General features: G+C 40.6%; 1 protein-coding gene across 7 annotated transcripts in view; it reads right to left on the bottom strand.

Annotated features, from left to right (window-relative positions):
• HDAC8 (histone deacetylase 8) overlaps positions 1-20,268 on the bottom strand; it is a 221,803-nt gene that overhangs the window by 136,716 nt on the left and 64,819 nt on the right. For all 7 annotated transcript variants that reach the window (XM_045995577.1, XM_045995581.1, XM_045995574.1 and 4 more), the window contains 2 exons: positions 17,892-17,969; positions 17,186-17,294 (listed from right to left, as the gene is read on the bottom strand). In XM_045995577.1, coding sequence (XP_045851533.1) covers positions 17,186-17,294; positions 17,892-17,969 — 187 coding nt within the window. The remainder of the gene's footprint in view (positions 1-17,185; positions 17,295-17,891; positions 17,970-20,268) is intronic.

Below are 20,268 nucleotides of genomic sequence, written 5' to 3' on the forward strand. Positions count from 1 at the left end.
GCTCAGTCGGTTGAGTGTCTGCCTTTGGCTCTGGTCATGGTCCTGGGGTCTTGGGATGAAGTCTGGCATCAGGCTCCAGTACCGCATGGGGCTCCCTGCTGAGCAGGGGGCCTGCTTCTCCCTCTCCCTCTGCCCCTCCTCCTGCTTGTGCTCTCTCTCAAATAAATAAATAAAATCTTAAAAAAAAAACAAAACCCAAAGTCTATCAAATAAAAGTGAAAAATCTCTCTCCATCCCCACTCCCTCTCCAGAGGTTACTGTTGATTCATTACACACAGCTTCAACCAGCTCAGTCAAGTATGAGACAAAGTTCGATGTGTATCTTTCTGGATTAAACTTTGCCTCATACTTGACTGAGCTGGTTGAAGTTATGTGGAATAAATGCCTTCCTCTACCTCTTTTCTTTACCTGACAATGTCTTCCCTCATATTCCCCCTTTTCCTTGAGGATAATTTCACCACCTAGGCACTAGATCTTCTGCCTTCTTGCTCTAATGGCCATGTATCACCAATGAGCTCTTTCTTACATCTTTAGCCTCTGTCTTCCCACTAATTCTGTTCGTTTAGGTTACAACTTGTCTACTTCCTCCTCCCCTTCTCAGCACTGCCAAAGTTACCCACTTACAGGCCACCTATACATCCTTCTTGCAATCTAGTTTCTGATCTTACTGCTCTCAATTTCTTTCTTGAAGGGAAAGAGACCTCTGGGTTATGATATCCAAAACCTCTTCTCTGTTATATTTTTTAACTTCTCAGAAGCAACTGACAGTTGATACTACTCAAAAATCTGCAGTTGGTCATCAGTGGCTAACTACAGCTCCTTAAAAAATATTTTTTAAACCTTTTAAAAAAGCAACTTTACTGATACTCATGTAACATACGATTCTCTTATTTAAAGTGTACAATTAGGCAGCTTTTAGTATATTTACGGAGTTGTACAACCATTACCACAATGAATTTCAGAACATTTCCATCATCCCCCAAAGAAACTCTGTACTCATGAGCTGTTACTACCCATTTCTACCATTCTTCAATCCCCAGGCCCTGGCAACCACTAATTCACTTTCTGTCTCTATAGATTTGTCTGATTTTGACCATTCATATAAATGGAATTATATGTGGTTTGTAACTGGCTTCTTTCATCTGGTATATTATGTTCACAGTTCATCTGTATTGTAGCATGTATCAGTACATTATTCCTTTTTACAACCAAATTATATTCCCTTATCTGCACATACCAAATTTTCTTTATCCATTCATCAGTTGATGGGTATCTGGGTTAATTCTACTTTTTGGCTAATATGAAAAATGCTACTGTGGGCATTTGTGTAGAAGTTTTTGTGTAGACAGGTTTTCATTTTTCTTGGTTCCATACCTAGGAGTAGAATTTCTGGGTCATGTGGTAACTCCAGGTGTAGAAAGGTGACTTGCAGGCAATGGAAGTTTATGACAAAGAGCAGACTTTCTGGGTGAAGTGACTGAGGCAAACCATGAACAGTGTAGTTTGCCTCCTTTATAGGAAATTTGTTTTCCACAGTGGTGGCACCAGTTTACATTCACAACAGCAACACAGAATATATGAGGGTTCTAATTCTTCCACATCTTTTACCAATACTTGTTGTTTTCTCTTTTGTTTGACTGTAGCCAACTCAGTGGATGTAAAGTAGTATCTCATGGTGGTTTTGATTTGTATTTCTCTAGTGACTAACGATGTTGAGTATCTTTCCATGTTCTTTTTGGCCATTTGTATTATCTTTTTAGAGCAATGCCTATGCAAGTCCTTTGCTCACTTTTAAATTGGGACATTTACCTTTTTCATACTGAGTTGTAAGTATTTTTATATTCTAAATACAAGTCTCTTATCAGATACATGATTTGTATATTTTTCTCCCATTCTGTGGGTTGTCTTTAATTTTCTTGATAGTATCCTTTGAAGCATGAAAGTTTTCTTATTTTGATGAAATCCAGTTTATCTATTTTTTTCTTTGGCTACTTGTGGTTTGGGGTATTCTATTAAGAGAACATTTTCTAATTCAAGGTCATGAATATTTACATCTATGTCTTCTAAGAATTTTGTAGTTTTATTTCTGTCATTTAGACTATTCGGACATAAGTTTTGTATATGGTGTGAGGTAAAGGTCTAGATTCATCCTTTTGGATGGTGATATCCAGTAGACCCAGCACTATTTATTGAAAAGACTATTCGTCCCCAGGTGATTGTCTTGGCACTCTTTGGGTAAAATCCAAATGGGTAACATTGACTCCACAGACTTCTTGACTCTGAACTACATTCCGTTGCTCTATATGTCCAACTCATGGCAGCACCACACTGTCTTGATTACAGTAGGTTTTTAGTAAGTTTTGAAGTTGGGAAGTGTAAGTCTTCCAACTTTGTCCTTCCTTTTTAAGATTCTTGTAACATTCTGGGTTGAATTTTCATATAAATTTTAGGATCAGCTTGGCAATTTCTACAATGTCAGCTGTGATTTACAGCTCCATTTTGACTGTGCTGAACCTGTCATCTTACCTCCTTCTCTATTCCTTGTCTCTGCTATTGACAGCCCATCCTTTCAGTCACCCATGTTCAAAACTCTGAGGCTCTTTGTGATTCCTCCCTTTCTCTGCTCCTCTTCAGTTACCAGTCTTGCACCAATCTTTCTCCCATTCCTTTCTCTCCACTCCCACAGCAGTACTGGCCCTTAAGACCTCCTCTGTGGATTACATCAATAGCTTCCTAATTAACTTTCCTGTCTCAAGTCTCTTGCCTCTCCAGTCCATCATGCACACACTCTAACTACCATCAGATTAATTTTCCTTAGGGATTGTTTTGATCAAGTCACCTCCTTACTCAAAATCCTTCAATGTTCCTGTATTGTCTTTAGATAATGCTTAAAATTCTTAGCCTAAATTTCAAAGTCCTTCATGATCTGATTCCAGCCTCCCTTTTCATTTTATTTTCTAATAACCCCTTAACCCCTATTATTCTGTAGGCAAACTACACTGTCCATGGTTCACCTCGGTCACCTCGCCCAGAAAGTATGCTTTTTGTCATAAACTTCCTTGTGCTTGCAAGTCACCTTTCTACACATGTACATCATATTTACTCTTTCAAGGCTGACTCAAGTCCCATCTCCCTTGTGAATAAAAAACTGATAGTAGTAGCAGCTAACATTTATTGGACACTTTATTCAAAACACAGCACTGTTCTATGTACTTTACATGTATCAGTTCATTTGACTCTCTAAACAATTTATTAGATAGGTATCCTTATTAATTCTGTTTTACTGATAGGGAAGCGACAGCACAGAAGGGTTAAAAAAAATTTGTGCAAGACACACAGCTATTAAGTGGCAGAGCTGGGGTTTGAACCCAGGGATCCTGGCACCAGAGTCCATGCTCTAAGCTACTACTACAGTGTACCTGCTTCCATGACTTACTATCAGGTGCTGGTGCTGCCACTTCACACACATTACTCTGTATCTCAGCAGTAGCAGCCACAGCATTATTACTTTTTGAGTGTTAATCTTGCTGAGCAAGCTCTGATTATATTATTCCCTCATTCTGAAATCTTCAGCAGCTCCCCCAATCCTTACAGAATATGGTATAAAGTTTCATAGCTAAGAATTCCAGCTCTTGCCTGATGTGATTCCCACCCACTTTTCCAATCTTCTTTGCAACTTGTCCCTCTCATGCATTTTACAGTCCAGTCAAACTAAACTGATATTCTTTGTACATAGCTCAGCCTCTCCTGACTTTGATCATTCTGTATCCTCTGTACAGAAGATCCTTCCCTCCCTATAATCTATTTAAATTTGACCCAGATTTCATAAACACATACATATTCACACTTTGTAAAGATACAGCAATTAGTTACCCTTTAGAGCCCAGATCAGATGTTACCTCCTCAATTAAGTCTTTTTCTGAAGTATTTTCTCCCTTTGAGTACCAATAGCATTTTGTTTTTTATGGTTCTTATAACTTTCTATATTTTATTCTATTTAGCTGTTTGATTATAAATACATATGTATATTCCTTTATGTATCTATGTTAAAGTTCCCATTAACTTCTGTGCAGGTGGAATCAATATCTTATACATAGTAGGCATTCAGTAAATAATCATTAAGTGACTAGATAAATAAAATATCACTCTAGATTGCTTTTGGAAAAGTTTCCCTAACCACTGTACTGTTTGCTACACTGCAAATCATTAATTTTAGGTTTTGGAAAAGTCTAAAATCTCTTCCCCAGAAAGGAGGTGGGTTGGGGTAGGGGTGGGGAGGATGGACAGGCATCTCATTACACTACATTAGTGACTTCCCTAAAACACACATGATATTCATTTGAAAAGCAGTTTCTTGATGAGAAACCTAATCCTTCAGTATTCAGCAGTCTGGATTTCAGACAAGGCTATGCAAATGAGGAAGAGAAGCTGGGGCAGTTGTTTCTACAGGCATTGATTTGAGGAAGGCTGTGGTTGCCTGAGGAGGATAAAAGCTAGGCATGATGGCATTAATGATGTTTTCACATAAAAGGGAAAGCCCGAGAACCAAACTGTAGAGCTATCCCCCTTTCTCTTATTCCATCAGGGTAGATCACAGTGTCTATGGTGTTAATTCACTTGTGCCACTTTACCTCTAAATACCAAGGGCAGGACCTGGTTTGGTTTGTTTGTTTTTAAATACCCAAAGTCCTAAAAGATTCAACTCAGGGCAATGGGATGCCAGAGAGTGTTACAGTTACCCATAATCAGTGCTGATGGTAGGATCAGGTAACCCAAATTTGTCATTCTACCCAGACTTCTGAGGGGGCAGGCTCCTGACTTTCTAACTTGCAAACCAGCCTAGACCAGTCTTATCATCTTTATGTATTCCAACAAGCACTCTCAGCATCCTCTAGAGACATCCTCAACAGAGACTAAAAAAGGAGGAATTCAAAGTCGAAAAACCAAAAAGGGTAGCATGGGGAGGGAGAGAAGAGAGAAATATTTGTTACTAATGCTGTTCACTCCCAAAATCAGCCTGAGCAAAGTTATTGCCAGCAGTGACACATTTTCTATAATATAAATTTTAAACCAATTGCATTGTATAGAACTCAGAGGGTGATTGTGTTAAGGACCCAAAGTATCACTAATCAAGTCCCAAATGGGAACTCTTCAACTTTTTACAGGCATGGTTTCTCTAAATTCTCTCAATCCTATCTCAACTCAGGTACTGCTGACTCATTCGGCAAAAACTCAACCTGCTAGGGGATGCGGCATATGGTAAATGCCTCAGTGATTCCTGAATATTTTTTACAAAGGGTTCAGGGATGCAGAGAATTGGGGTGGGGAGCTCCCTGCAATGAAGATGATGTGCCGTTTTGTTTGGGGCCATGCGTGCCTCTTGGCCATATCCAGAAGACATCTAATTTCCTATAAGTTTCTCTTTCTGTTTTTGGCATCAGATAAGCTGTACTGGTTTCATTAACATCTTCACTACAAAGAACAAAACAAAAAAACCCAAAGCCACAAAATAAAACAATCCTCAAGCCCTGAAACCCCTAACTACTACCCCCAACAAACAATCAATCCTTATATCCCCTTGGCTGTTTTAATTTTCAAGATGCAGTTTCTTAAGCATTTTACATGGGCATCTTTTCTCTCACTGCTGAGTCTATTATACAGAAACATGAATTCTAATTGGCATTTCTTTCTTTACTATGTGCCTTGTAGTAAGTAATTCTACTCATCAATTATATGTCATCTTGGCAACAGAAAGGGCTGTGCACTATTTTTAGTTTATTATTACTTAATCTCTTTACCTCTTTGAAATAAACCATTCTCATTCTCACAGGAGAGAGTGAGTCATTCAGAATTAAAGGACCTTACCAGTGGTGGAGAGTGAATCGTCAGAGTTAGAATTAGAATACTAATTCTAATTCAAATCCAGTGCTCTTTTCCCTCAACCCCAGTGCTCTTTGGCTCCTTTCATTCTGAAAGGCCAGAGGGCCCAGCAAGCAGAGTATTACTGGCCGGCGGGTAGGGTAAGGAAGAGGCAGGCTGGTTTGGAGAGCTAAGTTAGAACAAATAAACAAAGAAAAAACTCAAACAAAACTAAAATGGAAGAAGACCTAAAGAATATGAATCCTAAGGCTAGATGGGCTAACAGCTTTTCTTTTTGTTTAAAAAAAAAAGATTTTATTTATTTATCTGACATAGCGTGGGAGAGAGCACAGCAGGGGGAGCGGCAGGCAGAGGGAAAGGAGAAGCAGACTCCCTGCTGAGCAGGGAGCTCCATGCGGGGCTCCATCCTGTGACTCTGGGATCATGAGCTGAAGGCAGAGGATTAATGACTGAGTCACCCAGGTGCCCCTGGACTAACAGCTCTTTCTTTCCTCTCAGGTAGGACCTGTCACTGCTCTGTCACCACCAGGACTACGTACACAGCACAGACTGCATTCAACTCTGTGTCACATTATCTGGGTCTATGTCCCATCCATTCTCTATGTGGCCTCCACAGCAAAGGTTCAGGGAGAACACTGCACTTGGCATCAAAGTGTCTGCCCCAGCAACTTGGACAAATAACTTCACTTCTCTGAACCTCAGTTTCCTTTTCTGTAGAACCAGAAGAGTATTTTCTCCCTCACAGGGTTTTTCTGAGGATTAAAGGATAGAACATTTGCAAAAGTCTTCTCCCAGCACCAGACCCGTTATAAGCACTCCTTGATGTTGAATAGGTAAATGAATGGCCTGAAATCAGGCCCTTTGAGTGCTATGCTAATTCTCTCAGCCCACTGAGACACTGTTGAGTTCAGCACGGCACACCATAGCAGTGACTTCCCAAACAGGACTCTAACGTTCCCCAAAGGCAGAGAGCAATTTTGTAGTGTCACTGCCTGGTTATACCTGTTCTGGGAATACAGTAATTCCTTTTCCAGCGCTGCCAATCTATTACCTTTCACCAAACACAAAATTCACTTTAAGAAGGGGCAAGAACACAAATGCCTTTCTGTTAGATAGAGGTTGGGAGAATATATTATTAAAATTGAAACCGACTTCTCTGATTTCTTGGGCAAAAAATCAGATTGGAAGCCAAACAGCTATTTGGCCTTTGCAGACCCTGGATAGGGATGCCCTTGGGGGAAAGGAGAGAACTGGAATCATTCCAAACTGTAGTTGCAACATTTGTGTGTATATTTACTGTGGGTGCTTGTGCTCTCTGTGCTTAGTTTTTATCCTCTAAGCCTTGCCGACTTTACAATTTACCTAGAGTGTAGTTTAATATGTACGGGTAGAAATACAGGCCTGTATCTCTGTTTCTCATTTCCTAATCATATTTTCTACCCTCCCTACATACCTGATACATTGTTTTCAATTCGACTGCTCTGATTTTCAAACTTAGGTAGAAAATAATGATTTGTTAACAATAAACATGCCCCTAGCTCTTCCCTCACTCTTCTTTACCAAGGAGGGCCTCCCTACGATTCAAAGACAAAATCCTGCCATATAGTTAGCACCTGGTGCAGCTCATCAAAATAAAATATCATTTCCCAGATGATTGGAAATTTCTGCAATGCCGTCACACAATGAGGTGTGTAAGAAAGAGTTTGGGGATTGATTTTCATCATTAACTTGATATTGCCTGGTTTTCGTGGGACTTAAAAAGAAATGTGTTTTTATTACTTTTAAGTACTACACACAGAATAACTCCAACTCATCATATTTTAACAGTTATTTTTCTGGGGCAGGATGTATTTTAAACATGCCTATGTTAGAGTGTCTGGTGGATCATTCAGGATCAGTGTCCTGTTGCTTGATGAAATCCAGATCACTTCAATGAGATCCAGATGGGGAAACTGGGTCTCTGGCAATGGCTGCCAGATCTTCTCCATATGAAATCTCTCTAGTCTGTATGCAAATTCAAAACTCCATATCCTGGAAATCCCAAACCAATCAAGTGGCGCTCCGCTTCTTAGTTACTGGACTAAACACAGGGAAGCGATTCATTCTTCCCTGAGGAAATAAGCATGTCTTACATACATCTATCTTGGCACAAAAATGGCTGGCTAAGCAAATTAATAGTGTAAACAGGATTGCACTGGGGAATGTTTGTCCTACTTAAGAGAATAAACTTTTTGTGCACTTTGTGCACATCCACTTACATACAAATAATTGATATGCTAATTACCAATGATTCTTAAAGCTCCTTCCCCGAGGTGCTATATGATGCTGTTAGTCTAGTTTGAATTACTAGCATGTCCAGTGCTTGAAAGTAATAAAAATGCATTTAAGAATATTCCATGATTCAGACTGACTTTCCTCTAATTAGGCTGAGTCAGGGGGCATGCCTATATTTAAATGGGATAGATATTTTTCTACTTTCATTACTAATATATTTAAGATGTCCGCTCCCTCCCCCGCCCCCCCCCCAACACCACCCTACTGCTACATCCCTTACCTTTCTCTTCAGGATTCGTCTGCTTGGACTGGCCACACATAAACCCCTTGCCCTCAGGCTCACTCCTCAGCTGCACTACATAGTCTCTAGGCAAACACGTTACCTTTAGTGCCTGGCACACATGTGTACCCTTTCGCTTGTTAACTCAATGGCTGGTTGTTCAGTATGGCTTTTTCTGAGGAATCTGTTCTTTGGTCCAATGGGGTATGCCTCTTGCCTGATAGCGTTGGGTAGCAGTGCACAGAGAACAGAGCTCAGCCCAACTTAGCATTGGGCCTTTTTGTCAGGTGGGGGGACACCGGACTTGACTTAGCCTCTGTACGGTCCATGTCAACAGGATACATCGAGGCAGCTCATCAGTGCCAGCAGCTGCCAGGGGCACAGCAGAGTCAGACGCTGTTAAAACATGTGAAAGTAAAGCCTAAAGTAAAGTAGTTTTGCTCTGCTAGACTGAAGGACAGAGAGAACATTGGAGTGGGGAGGCTTAGGCTGGGGGTAGAGGGTACATGGTGGATAGCAGCTGAGAGAAGTAATATGAGTTCGATGTCAGAATGTTCTGTCAAGCACAGATCTAATCAAATTTAGAATTCTTTTCATAGCAGCCCTGCACGAACAGGTATAATTCTCAAGACTTCCATTTAGGAGCACGGTCTTCCTGTCTCTGGATAGTTTCAGAGCATGTTCTAGGGTCAGAACTTATTAAACTGCTCTGGAAGAATCAGGTCACTTTCTCCAGGGGGTACGGATCATTCAGCACTAAGAAGAGAGAAGAAAAAGTGAACACTGGACTGACAGAACAAACCCACAGAATTCCAGGAGATTGGCCTCCTTGACTTAGATGAAAAAAATATCACCTGGGAAGACTGTTTGCTGGAGGAGGGGGCTGTCAAGGTGTCAGGGCTTACTTGGCCTGGGAGTTTAGGAACTCCTGGTCATGAAAGACACTGGCCAAGAGGGAGAGGAGAAGAATATAAGAACTGTCCCTCTGACCACCTGGATGTATTTATTTATTTATCTATTTTTATTTATTTTTTAAAGATTTTATTTATTGATCTGTCAGAGAGACAGAGAGAGAGCACAAGTGGAGGTGGGGGGAGGCAGGCAGAAGGAGAAGCAGGCTTCCTGCTGAGTAAGGAGCCCAAGGTGGGACTTGATCCCAGGACCCTGGGATCATGACCTGAGCCAAAGGCAAGACACTTCACCGACTGAGCCACCCAGGGGTCCCTAACCACCTGAATTTGAAGCTCAAAGGATTAGAGATCGGGGTAAAAAAACAGTTCTCCACTGCAACCCTAACTAAGTACTGGGGACAGGCAGGGTGAGCTTACTGACAGAGGGTACAGGACAATTTAGATAATTGAGCTCAGCATCCTCCCTCCAAATTATCCCATATTTATAGGCAGTTAATATCTTTTGAATGTAATATTTTAAAAAGAAACATCAAACTAGGAACAATAAATGAATGGCCCATTTTGGCCTCATTTACACCTGTGGCTAACATTAACAGCAAATTTAATTAGTGTCTGAGTCATCCATCTTCCAGAAACAATAGGCAATTTTGCATCTGCCATACCACGTAGAGGCAGGACAGAAGCTTACCAAATAGAACAAAAGCATTTAATACAAACATCTTATAGCAGGCTAAGTTCAAAGTGTGAGGCTTAGAAAATGAATTAGCAGATTCTGTTGCCTTTATCACTGGGCCAAGTGAGCTAGGCATGATCACAGTGGTGTAGCCATGACCCAGCTGAAGAAGGGGAGAAAAAGTATATAAAGAATTCTGACCAACTCTCAGATTGTGATCAAAATGTACAGTTATCTGGATATTTGTTCTTAAATGCAAATTTCTAGAGGATTCGTCCCTTCTCATCAACTGAAAGAGAATTTCAAAATATTTGTCATGCTTAAAATATTTATGTGTGAAAAAAATATTTATGTGTGAACATGTACTTGTATTGCTTTTGCACATCACCAAGCCCAGAGCAGTAGGCTATACTGGTTGGGTTCTCTTTCACCAATGATCTATCTACTTGATTGTAAAATTGAATGATAAGGAGTTTGGAGTCCCAAGTGGAAGATAAATTCTAGATGATTTATCATTAAAGTGAAAGAAAAACCTATCATCATTAAAACATCTCTTCTTTAAATATTAACATTAGAAGTCAATAGTGAATGGAAACATTTCACTTAAATGTCCTTTCATGATGTCCCTCGGTTCTCATTTTATTCCATTGGTAGTGGATGAACGGCTTATAGCATGGATGAAGCCTTCTGCCAGGATCAAGAGATGATATAAATTAGGCCTACAGTTGCAAAAATGCATCATGTTAAAAATCTTTAGCAGTACCAATTTAAAAAAACACACATGAAATGCCATGTAATACTATTTACTTTCTAAAATAGAAAGTCAGGATTTTCTCCATTGAAAATAAAGGAATCTTTATTTTCAATGGAGAAAATAAAGGAATAAAATAAAGGAATCTTTATTTTCAAAGAATCTCCACATTTCCAAACTTTAGGAATTTAAATTAGGAATAGTAATTAGCAATTTTAACACAAGAAGTACAATCTGGCAATAGTTATTCTTATTTTCTATCCATAAAATTACAAATGAATTCCTCAGGATTAGGAGATTCTATTCCCCCTCCCCCCAAACCCCAAGTCACACTTTCACAAACATAAACACGATGAATTATGTATACTATAAATCATGTGGCTCATACTCATGAACCTAAATGGTTTCTTTTATAAGGGGTTTTCTGTAATCCCCCAAGATAAAATTTTCCAAGAAGTCTTGGGGATGGTATTTTTTTCCTTGTGAAAAAAATTCAAAATTCTAGGTGACACTTTGGGGACAGGGTAGCTGATGGTTAACAGGCAGACAGATGTGGATTTAAACTCTGGCTTCACCACTTACTAGTTGTATGACCTGAAGCAAATCAATTTTTCTAAGCTCTAGTTTTCTCATTTGTAAAATGGGAATCAGATTACCTACCTTTGTAGGCACTCTAGATTATATGCTGTCGTAAGGATCAAATGAGAAGGATCAAATAAATGTTCCGTGCAATTCCTGACACAGGCAAGCGCTCCCTTGGAGCTAAGCTCCAGGGTGCGAGCCTAATCCATCTTGTTTACCACGGTCAGTACCCAGATACAGTGCTGGCATAAAGCAGATGCTCAATAAATATTTGCTGAATGAATGAATAAAACAGTGTTACTATACTTAAAGTCACACAAATCCCCTATTTGCGTGGTAGCTCCCCACTTTATTTTTGTTAATGTTTTAAAAATCTTATAAGGTTGGGCTGCTCAGTTCTTTTTGTAGCGAGGTTGGAGTGGCTTAAGAGAGGTGAATTTTGGCTCACACCATAAACCTATACTACTGAGACATTATCTTAAGTATTAGTCATGGTGTCTCCTCTTCCTTATTGTATAGCACTGGAGCTCCATATAGATGGACAAAAGGAATTCCCCAAAGGAATAAAAACTTAGGCTTAAATGAGCTCTTCCTTTAATGAGCTTGTTGCTGTCCTAGAGAACAAGTTCTTTCTGGGTAGTCTGTGCTGGTTGGCCCATGCACAGTAGAATTAACATTTGCATTTAGCAGCTGAAGAGCTATAAAAAATTATTTACAACAGAGTAGTATAATTTTTCTCCCATAAAAGAAAGGAGGCAAAAATAATAAGTTTTTTTTTCACTTCTGGGATCTTGACATTTTTCTTTAGGTTAGTGGTCATTGAGAGGGAAGAAAGGTTTCTTTCAGTTTTGAGCTATAGAATGTAAGCCACAGGGCTCAAGGTAGACAGGCCAAGGACTGAATACAAATAGATATTTACTTTAAGAAACCACTGTTAGGAACCTTAGTTCAGCAGCATAAGATCATTTCCTTGGTTGGGTTGATAGCTCTCACTAGCAAAGTTTTGCATATGTGGATATAAAGACTGCTCTCGTGAAAAGTCCTGTTTAACAGAGCTTCTCCTTAGTCTTATTCATTGTGAAGTTTCTTTAACAGTGTGTTTTCCTTTTGGTGAAATATTTATGTGGTGGCTGTACTTAATTATCTTACCAAGTTAACAGTTGAATATTCTTAATAAAATGTGAGGGTGTTTTTTTCCAAAATGTGGAACTGTTCACTTCAATATATTTTGTATCCATACACACCACATAGATACACATATACGTGTATATCTATATATGTACAGATATATAGCTTTCCTATGAGGTATATGCTAATTGGATGTTTATTAAAGGATGTTTTCTGGCTACTGGGGCTAGAAAATGACAGGTAGGATAAAAACTAAGAAGCTTAAGTACGGCCCTAACTTTCTTTTTCAAACCACACATATGTCATAATAGTTCACAGTAAGCAAGTAGTTTGGTCATTTTGCAAGATTTGAGGTTTCAGATCAAAACCTCTCTAGAACCCACAGCAAGGAAGTATGCATCAGTAACCTTCTGTCCCATAGTCCTCAACTACAAATGCTCCCAACATCACCAAAGCAGTGTTTGGGGTAATAGCTTCAACATTACTAAGACCATCTCAGGGGTGCCTGGGTGGCTCAGTGGGTTAAAGCCTCTGCCTTCAGCTCAGGTCAAGGTCCCAGGGTCCTGGGATGGAGCCACACACTGGGCTCTCTGCTCAGCAGGGAGCCTGCTTCCTCCTCTCTCTCTGCCTGCCTCTCTGCCTACTTGTGATCCCTGTCTGTCAAATAAATAAATAAAATCTTAAAAAAAAGACTATCTCACATTGCCTTCAGATACAGTTAGAAAGCAGAACAAGTTAAACATAGGTAGAGCAGTATTTCGTCTTTCAGATGACATAGTTTGGAAATCAGCAAAACCCTCCCTTTAGCAAATCAGCCTTCCACTCCTATCAAACTTTCTGTGTATGTGTACATGTGGCCAAGGAGGGGGAGGGGGCTTTCATGTAAATCAAGAATATAACCATTGTCTCTCTACTGGGCCCACAGCTTCTATTTGAAGGAGGAGGTATGCTTACAAGAATGATGTTAATATTCCTTTATGTGAGTTAAAATAGGGTTCTACTTATAATACCAACTCTAGTAGCTCCCATGAAAATTACGGGAAGATTTTGGGAATCAGTGACCCTTGCCCTTCCAAATGAGTGTTGAATGACCTAGGTATCTCTGACTAAGATTATGTTTTACATAAGATGGAATTCAAGGTCTTTTGGTGCTGAAAATGTCCACGTAGATTCCTTATCTAGTCTATTAAAGAAAAGAAACCCTAAGCCCCCTCTCCCTTTTTCTTAAATTAAGAGGGTGTGCCTGGGGTACTTGGTTAAACGTAGGCTCAGGTCACGATCCCAGGGTCCTGGGATCAAGCTCCACCCCCCATGGTGGGCTCCTTGCTCTGCAGGAAGTTTGCTTCTCTCTCCTTCTGCCCCTCCTCCCACCTGTGCCCTACCCCCTCCCTCTCTCTTTTTCTCAGATAAATAAGGTCTTCAAAAAAAGAGGGTGTGCTCCACCTTAAGATGAAATCATTAAGTCAGACTGGCTGGCAAAGTCAAAGGAGGCTATGGCAGAGGAAAAAGCCACACGGGAAGAAAGGATAGGAAAGACAAAAGGGCTCATGAATCCCACAGGGAGTGGCAGTTCAGGAGCAAACTAGAAATTGAGTGGCAAATGAAAATTAGAGCATCTTTTAAGTGAACCAGGAATAAGAGATCTTTTATTTTATCACAGGTAAGGAGCAAGCCAGAAAATCAGTGGGCTCATGGAACATAAAGGATTAAAAGGAGATAGGAGATATACTACATGACTGTTTTTTACATGAGTAAGCCATTCCTATGTTGACTCTATCTTTTGAGGTAGGCAGATGGGTCAGAGGTCATAGTAGAAAAAGGGTAAGAGACTCTGCTTCCCAGCAACAAGCTACAAGTAGTCAAAAACAGAATGACTGGAACTAAGTGATATAGTTACCAGGGCTGAACCTCTATAAAATCACTTAGTTGGCAAAGAGTGGTTTTTTTTTTCTGTGCCTCCCTCTACTGCTCCACTAACCCAGTTCCTGCTCCTCTGAATGCTCAGAGTGCTCGTGCTCTAACCCTTTCAAAATCTGCTATCAAGAAAGCATACATCTCTGGCAGAGTGAAGGTTAGGAGGAGGGGTTGTGGCAAAATTCCATTTTAAGGCCTATCTCTCATTGTAGAATAAAAGTGCATTTCCTGTTAAAGGAATTTCAGGCGACAGATGGGAGAGATGTTTGGGTCAGGAAGCCTTCTTGGCACCCTTGGAATCAGAGCTGCCTTCATGTAACGCCCTGAGCACACTTGACTTCTGAAAGAATCAAAGGGGACAATTATTGTACCTCTAATAAAAATCTGGAACCTGTTATCCTGGGTGATCAGTGTGTAGATTGGTGGTGTGCCTCCATGAGGCAAAAGTGGCCCTGGGAACCATAAGGTGATGAGTGTCTGGTACTTTAGGAAGCAAGCTGGAAGAATGTTTAGTCAGTGCTGGCCTCCTGTACACTATGGTGGGGACAGCAAGATGGTTTCTATAAAGGGAACTCATATGGGATCTTCCATGGATCTTTTCTTTGGGGCTAAATTCACTTCTTATTTTTTTATTTATTATTTATTTTTTAAAGATTTTATGTATTCATTTGACAGAGATAGAGACAGGAGAGATAGAGACAGCCCGAGAACACAAGTAGAGGGAATGGCAGAGGGAGAGGGAGAAGCAGGCTCCCCAAGGAGCAGGGAACCCAACGTGGGGCTCTATCTCAGGCCCCTGGGATCTGTCCTGAGCTGAAGGCAGAGGCTCAACCATCTGAGCCACCCAGGTGCCCCTAAACTCACTTAAAAAATTTTATTTATTTATTTATTTCACAGGGACAGACACAGTGAGAGAGGGAACACAAGCAGGGGTAATGGGAAAGGGAAGTGCAGGCTCTCCGCGGAACAGGTACCCCCAATGTGGGGCTTGATTCCAGGACCCTGGGATCATGACCTGAGCTGAAGGCAGACGCTTAATGACTGAGCCACCCAGGTGCCCCCCTAAATTCATTTTTTAAATGCTTCTAATTAAGTCTGATACTGAGGCTATATTAAAACAGGAATTACTATGGGATTAAACATTTTTTTTTGTCCTGTGGTAGGAACTGGTTTAGAGAAAGAGAAAATATAAGGGAGCAACAGACATTATGCTCATGGAAGGAGGGTGAGTAGGAGATTTCCCTGGGATTGGGCACTCCCCAGGTCGGCAGACAATACTTAGCTCTTCTAGGTAGTGAAATGCCAGACTGATTGGGGGCTAAAGGTAGATCTCAAGAGGTATTATGATTGGCAGATGGGCTTCAATAGGGGCACGTGTAAGGTAATCTATTTAGGGAAGGCCAGATACCACAAACTCTCCCTGCAGGATGATGGGTGCTGACTTTTCATTTAAGGCCCAGGAACTAGCAAGCTCTAGGAAATCTATGGACACAGCACTGAAGAGAAAAACTGAGTTTCTTGCTATGGTGAAAAAAGGACAGCAAAGTGTTGAACACTGGCAAGAAGGGGATTAAAAGAAAAACAAAATAATTCTCCTTTTACACAGCACCACAGGATATCTTCATTGGTGAAGTTACATGAGCAGCTCTGATCTGCACATCTCAAGAAGGACAGAACAGAGCCTGAGGGGAACAAAGAAAGGCAATTAAAACCATCAATGGCAGGCTCCAAAAATAAAGGCCTTTTCAGTCAGACAATATAGAGGTAGCCAGGGGACATGATCAAAATCATGAAGAGGCTAGAGCTGCCGCTTGATGACTTGGCTTGCCAAATCTCTTGAGCTAAGAGGCACCTTTGAAGCATACAGTTTTTATTTTTTAATACTTCTGCTTTGTTTTTACAACTGCTGGTGATGATGGCCAGTGCAGGCTCCTTTGGGAAGCCCCTGTTTCCACCAGAGAGTGGGAGAAATCTGAGCTGAGTGGGGTAGGAATCAAAAGCACCTCCATCCCCATTACTTACCTTAAGTAATGTTGACTTGCTGACTTCTAGTCAGACCTACTTTCTCTCCTGCCAATGTCAGCAGTGAATTTGTACCAGCTAATCGCAATTTTTATGAATATGAGTTTACCCCCTCCCTCTTCCCTGTTCTGTAGGGCTTTTCAGCCCCAATGTTCTACACCAAACTGTCTGCCTACAAGTGGCTGTAATTTGATCCTTAACCACAGTGTAAAAAGAACAGATTTCTGACCTCAACTGTAACACAAAGGATAGAACTCAAGAATAATTTGATCCTTAACCACAGTGTAAAAAGGACAGATTTCTGACCCCAACTGTAACACAAAGGATAGAACTCAAGAACTCGTAACAAAGAACTTTCTAATATTCACACCAGTGGATGGAAGCAGATCTCCATAATGGGAAGCAGAAAGGAACACTGCCAGGCTAATGAAATGACATACATGCAGGTTTTAGCCAAGAAAGTAGCAGACAAGGGATAACCCAGGCCAGCTTGGAAGCTCTGCTCTTGGGATGACCTTAGTCAGATGGGGCAGCAAGTCAGAGCAAACCAAGAGTGTGGCTCTGTTCCAAACGCTCAGCTTTCCTAAACAAGGGATGGCAACCTGATCGATGAAGTATAATGAGCAGTGTACAAAAGCTACATAGGTGTACTGGGGTGTTTTTTTTCCCCCCAAACTCTTCCTTGAAGACAAGAATGCTGTGAGATTGGGGGCCCTTTCATCCTAAAGAAATGTGATGCACTTCTTACTGGCTCAGTGTTACTACTGTACCTTTCACAGATGTGGTAATACTTCTCATCCTGTATGCCGTCCTGAATGGGCACGTTTACACTGTAGTACCGTCCCTTCCCTAGGCCAACATCAGACACGTCACCTGTTCCTGTGAAAGAGAGGAGCATCAGGAGCGGTTTTAAGGGCACAAGCATTAGAAAACTCAAAGGATTCTCTGACAGGAGTCCAGGGCAGTAAAAGGTCAAGTAGAAGAATGGTCCTGGATTCGTGACGATTTCTAAGGGAATGAAATTAAGACAAATAATTCAGAGAAGTTGTTGTAAACAATGTTGGGGAAAGAGGAAAACCATAAGAAAATGGAAAAACCTTAGTTTCCACTCGGATAGACCAAATTAAATAACAGAAAAAGATGCACTCCTTTGCTTGGTTTTCCATATGTCTTGGATTGATCTAATATTAGTATATCATTGCACTTATCAGGATGTTAGGAGTTACACAGGGTATCTGACAGGGCAGCAAGTGTAAGTGAGCTGTCTGTTGACAGTCCCTAAAAGGCGTCTGGAAAAAGAAACAGTATTACATTCCTATCACTGTCACCCGAAAGGACCTGTGTTAAAATTCTGCACAGAGTAACATCAATAAAGTACCACCGGCGCGGAACTCTCCAAATACAAAACGTAAGGATGCAGAGAAGAGCTGTAGCATTTCTTCTTCAAATGTAATACTGAACACACAGATTACTTGCCTGGGAAAAATCCCGGGGAGAATTTGTGCAGGGACACTGTCATGACTTTGGAGGTGAAACTGAAGGCATCTTCTACACCTATCAGAGGGGGAAAAAAAAAACAGCAGAAGAATCACTTTATATATGCAACTCCCGGTTTGCGACAACTGAAATGCTAGGAAGCAGCTGTGGAAAGTAAGAGAGAGGGTAGCAATAATAAAGCTAACAAGCTGAGGAGTAAAGGAACAAGACCCTTCAGTCTTTGATCTCTGCTGTTACAGGATGAGGTAGAACTCTGGCCCCAAGGGAAGTTTTGGGGTTCCTTTTCAAATGCATGGCAAGTTGTAATTGGACTTGCCCTTTCCAAGCAACAGGATGTCCAGGCTCCCTTAGACAACCTCTTCTAAAAGGTGTGGAAGGCTTGAGCTCAGAATCGAAGCATTATCAACAGAGCTGAATAGAGGGAACTGGCACCATCTTGGAAGCTTCATGTTTTGTTTTGTTTCAGTGGTTCTAGTTAAATTCTTGGGACTTTTTTCCCCCCAAAGAAGTACAACGTGGCAATCCTTTGAAAAATATGACCAATACAAACAGTAGGCATCATGTAGTGAAAACCTAATGATAAAGTGCTTCTCTGTGATACAGATTTGGATATAAATGCAGTTCACCCAAAGTCTAAGCAGCTTGGAGTACATCTTTCTTGCCAAAACATGGAAGGCTAATGGTCCTGGCTCCTCCCTTAATAGCACCTTTATAATTTTAAAGCTTGAAGAAGGAAGGCTGGGCAGGGTGCTTTTCTAGAAAGGAGTCTCCTTTCCATTTAAACAGAGGCAGAAAATGAATAGAGGCCTGGGAGAAGGAAGTAACTGTTATGAGCCACTACTTAATTTCATATAAATGCACTGCCCACCTCCATATCTTTCTTCCGATTCCCATATGGTCATACTATATTCAGAGAGTCCATTTGTAAAATGGAAGGATTATTAGCAAATTCATGTACTATCCTCTTTTATACTTCAAATAAAGAAACTGTCGCTGTCTTTACTTAATGCTTTCAGTCTTCATTAGAGGCCAAAAGAGACCTTAGAAAAATAGTAACTGTATTTGTGTATCACAGGTATGTTTGAATTTCCCAAGCCTTATGTTTTGCCCTAGGGAGGCAGTTAAAACCAGTTAAAGGCTCCAGGCACAAGGCATTAAGTAAACAAAATAAAACAAAACAAAACATATTAAACATATTAAAATTGCATTTTAACTGAAGTATAAACAAGGACAATTCATAAAAATCCTGATTATTTCTTCATCCAGAAAGGTGGTACCAATTTATCCTTCTATCGGTGGTGTATGAGGAGGGTTCCCATTTTCTCACACCCTGACTAGCAATGGGTGCTATTATTATTAAACTCAGGCAGAAAATAGGATCTTGTTTAGTTTGCGTTTCTCTGAGTGTTAGTGTGTTGAGGACCTTTTCGTATGTTTAGTAGTTCTTTGTATCTCCTCTCATGGGAAATGCCATTAGGTATTGTTAGCAAATCATACTTTAAAAAAGGGACATAGACAGATAGGTGGAGGGTGATGGGGCTTGGTGTGAAAGAGAACAGTGGTTAGGTAAACAAAAGAAGGTGAAAGAGAGTGAGGACAGGCTAAGAGTGCTGGTGAAGCCACCACAGGATGCTGGTTATGGAATCATGGGAGATTTAAAATAAACCAAATGTGTAAGAGTTTGGAGGCAGGGCAGAGGTCACTGGAAGGGAGGTGCTGAAGAGGGGAAATAAACTGAAATGAAACACACCATAAAAGTTGGCTAAAACAGGAAACTCTAAATGGTGTAGAAATAACATTGCAAATGGAAAGAACGGTTTCAGGTGACAGTCATTTCATTCTTACGTGGTTCAATAGAGTTGATTCTATTCTTGAGCTCTGATACTAATAGTTTGAATTTCATACTCATTCATTCATTCAACAAATATTTTACTGAACCACTGCTATATGCATAGTTCTGTTTGTTCAAGCCATTGTGCAGGACAGAAAGAAGTAAACAACTTGATCTCTGCTCTGGAGGAACTGAAAGTTTCTATGGGAGGAGAAGACAGACACATTAAAGATTTAACTAACAATACAAGACAATATATAATTAAATAGCAAATCAGCGATATAAACAATACAGGACTTGTGGAGGGGAGAGAACTTTCAGGCTGGAGTGGTTAGGGCAATTGTGCTACTGTTGGAACTTGAGCTCTTGGAGAGAACTTGGAGGAAAAAGCAAAACTAAGTTAGGAAAGAATAATGCAAAGTCAGGGATGGGGGCAGGAGCACTGAGTGGAGCAGCCTGGACAGCAGGTAGTGAGCGAGAAGACTGGGGAGAAGAGGCAAGGTCTCTTTCAGGCAGGCCTCAAAA

Source organism: Meles meles, chromosome X (genome assembly GCF_922984935.1).
Source record: "Meles meles chromosome X, mMelMel3.1 paternal haplotype, whole genome shotgun sequence".
NCBI classification, from domain to species: domain Eukaryota; kingdom Metazoa; phylum Chordata; class Mammalia; order Carnivora; family Mustelidae; genus Meles; species Meles meles.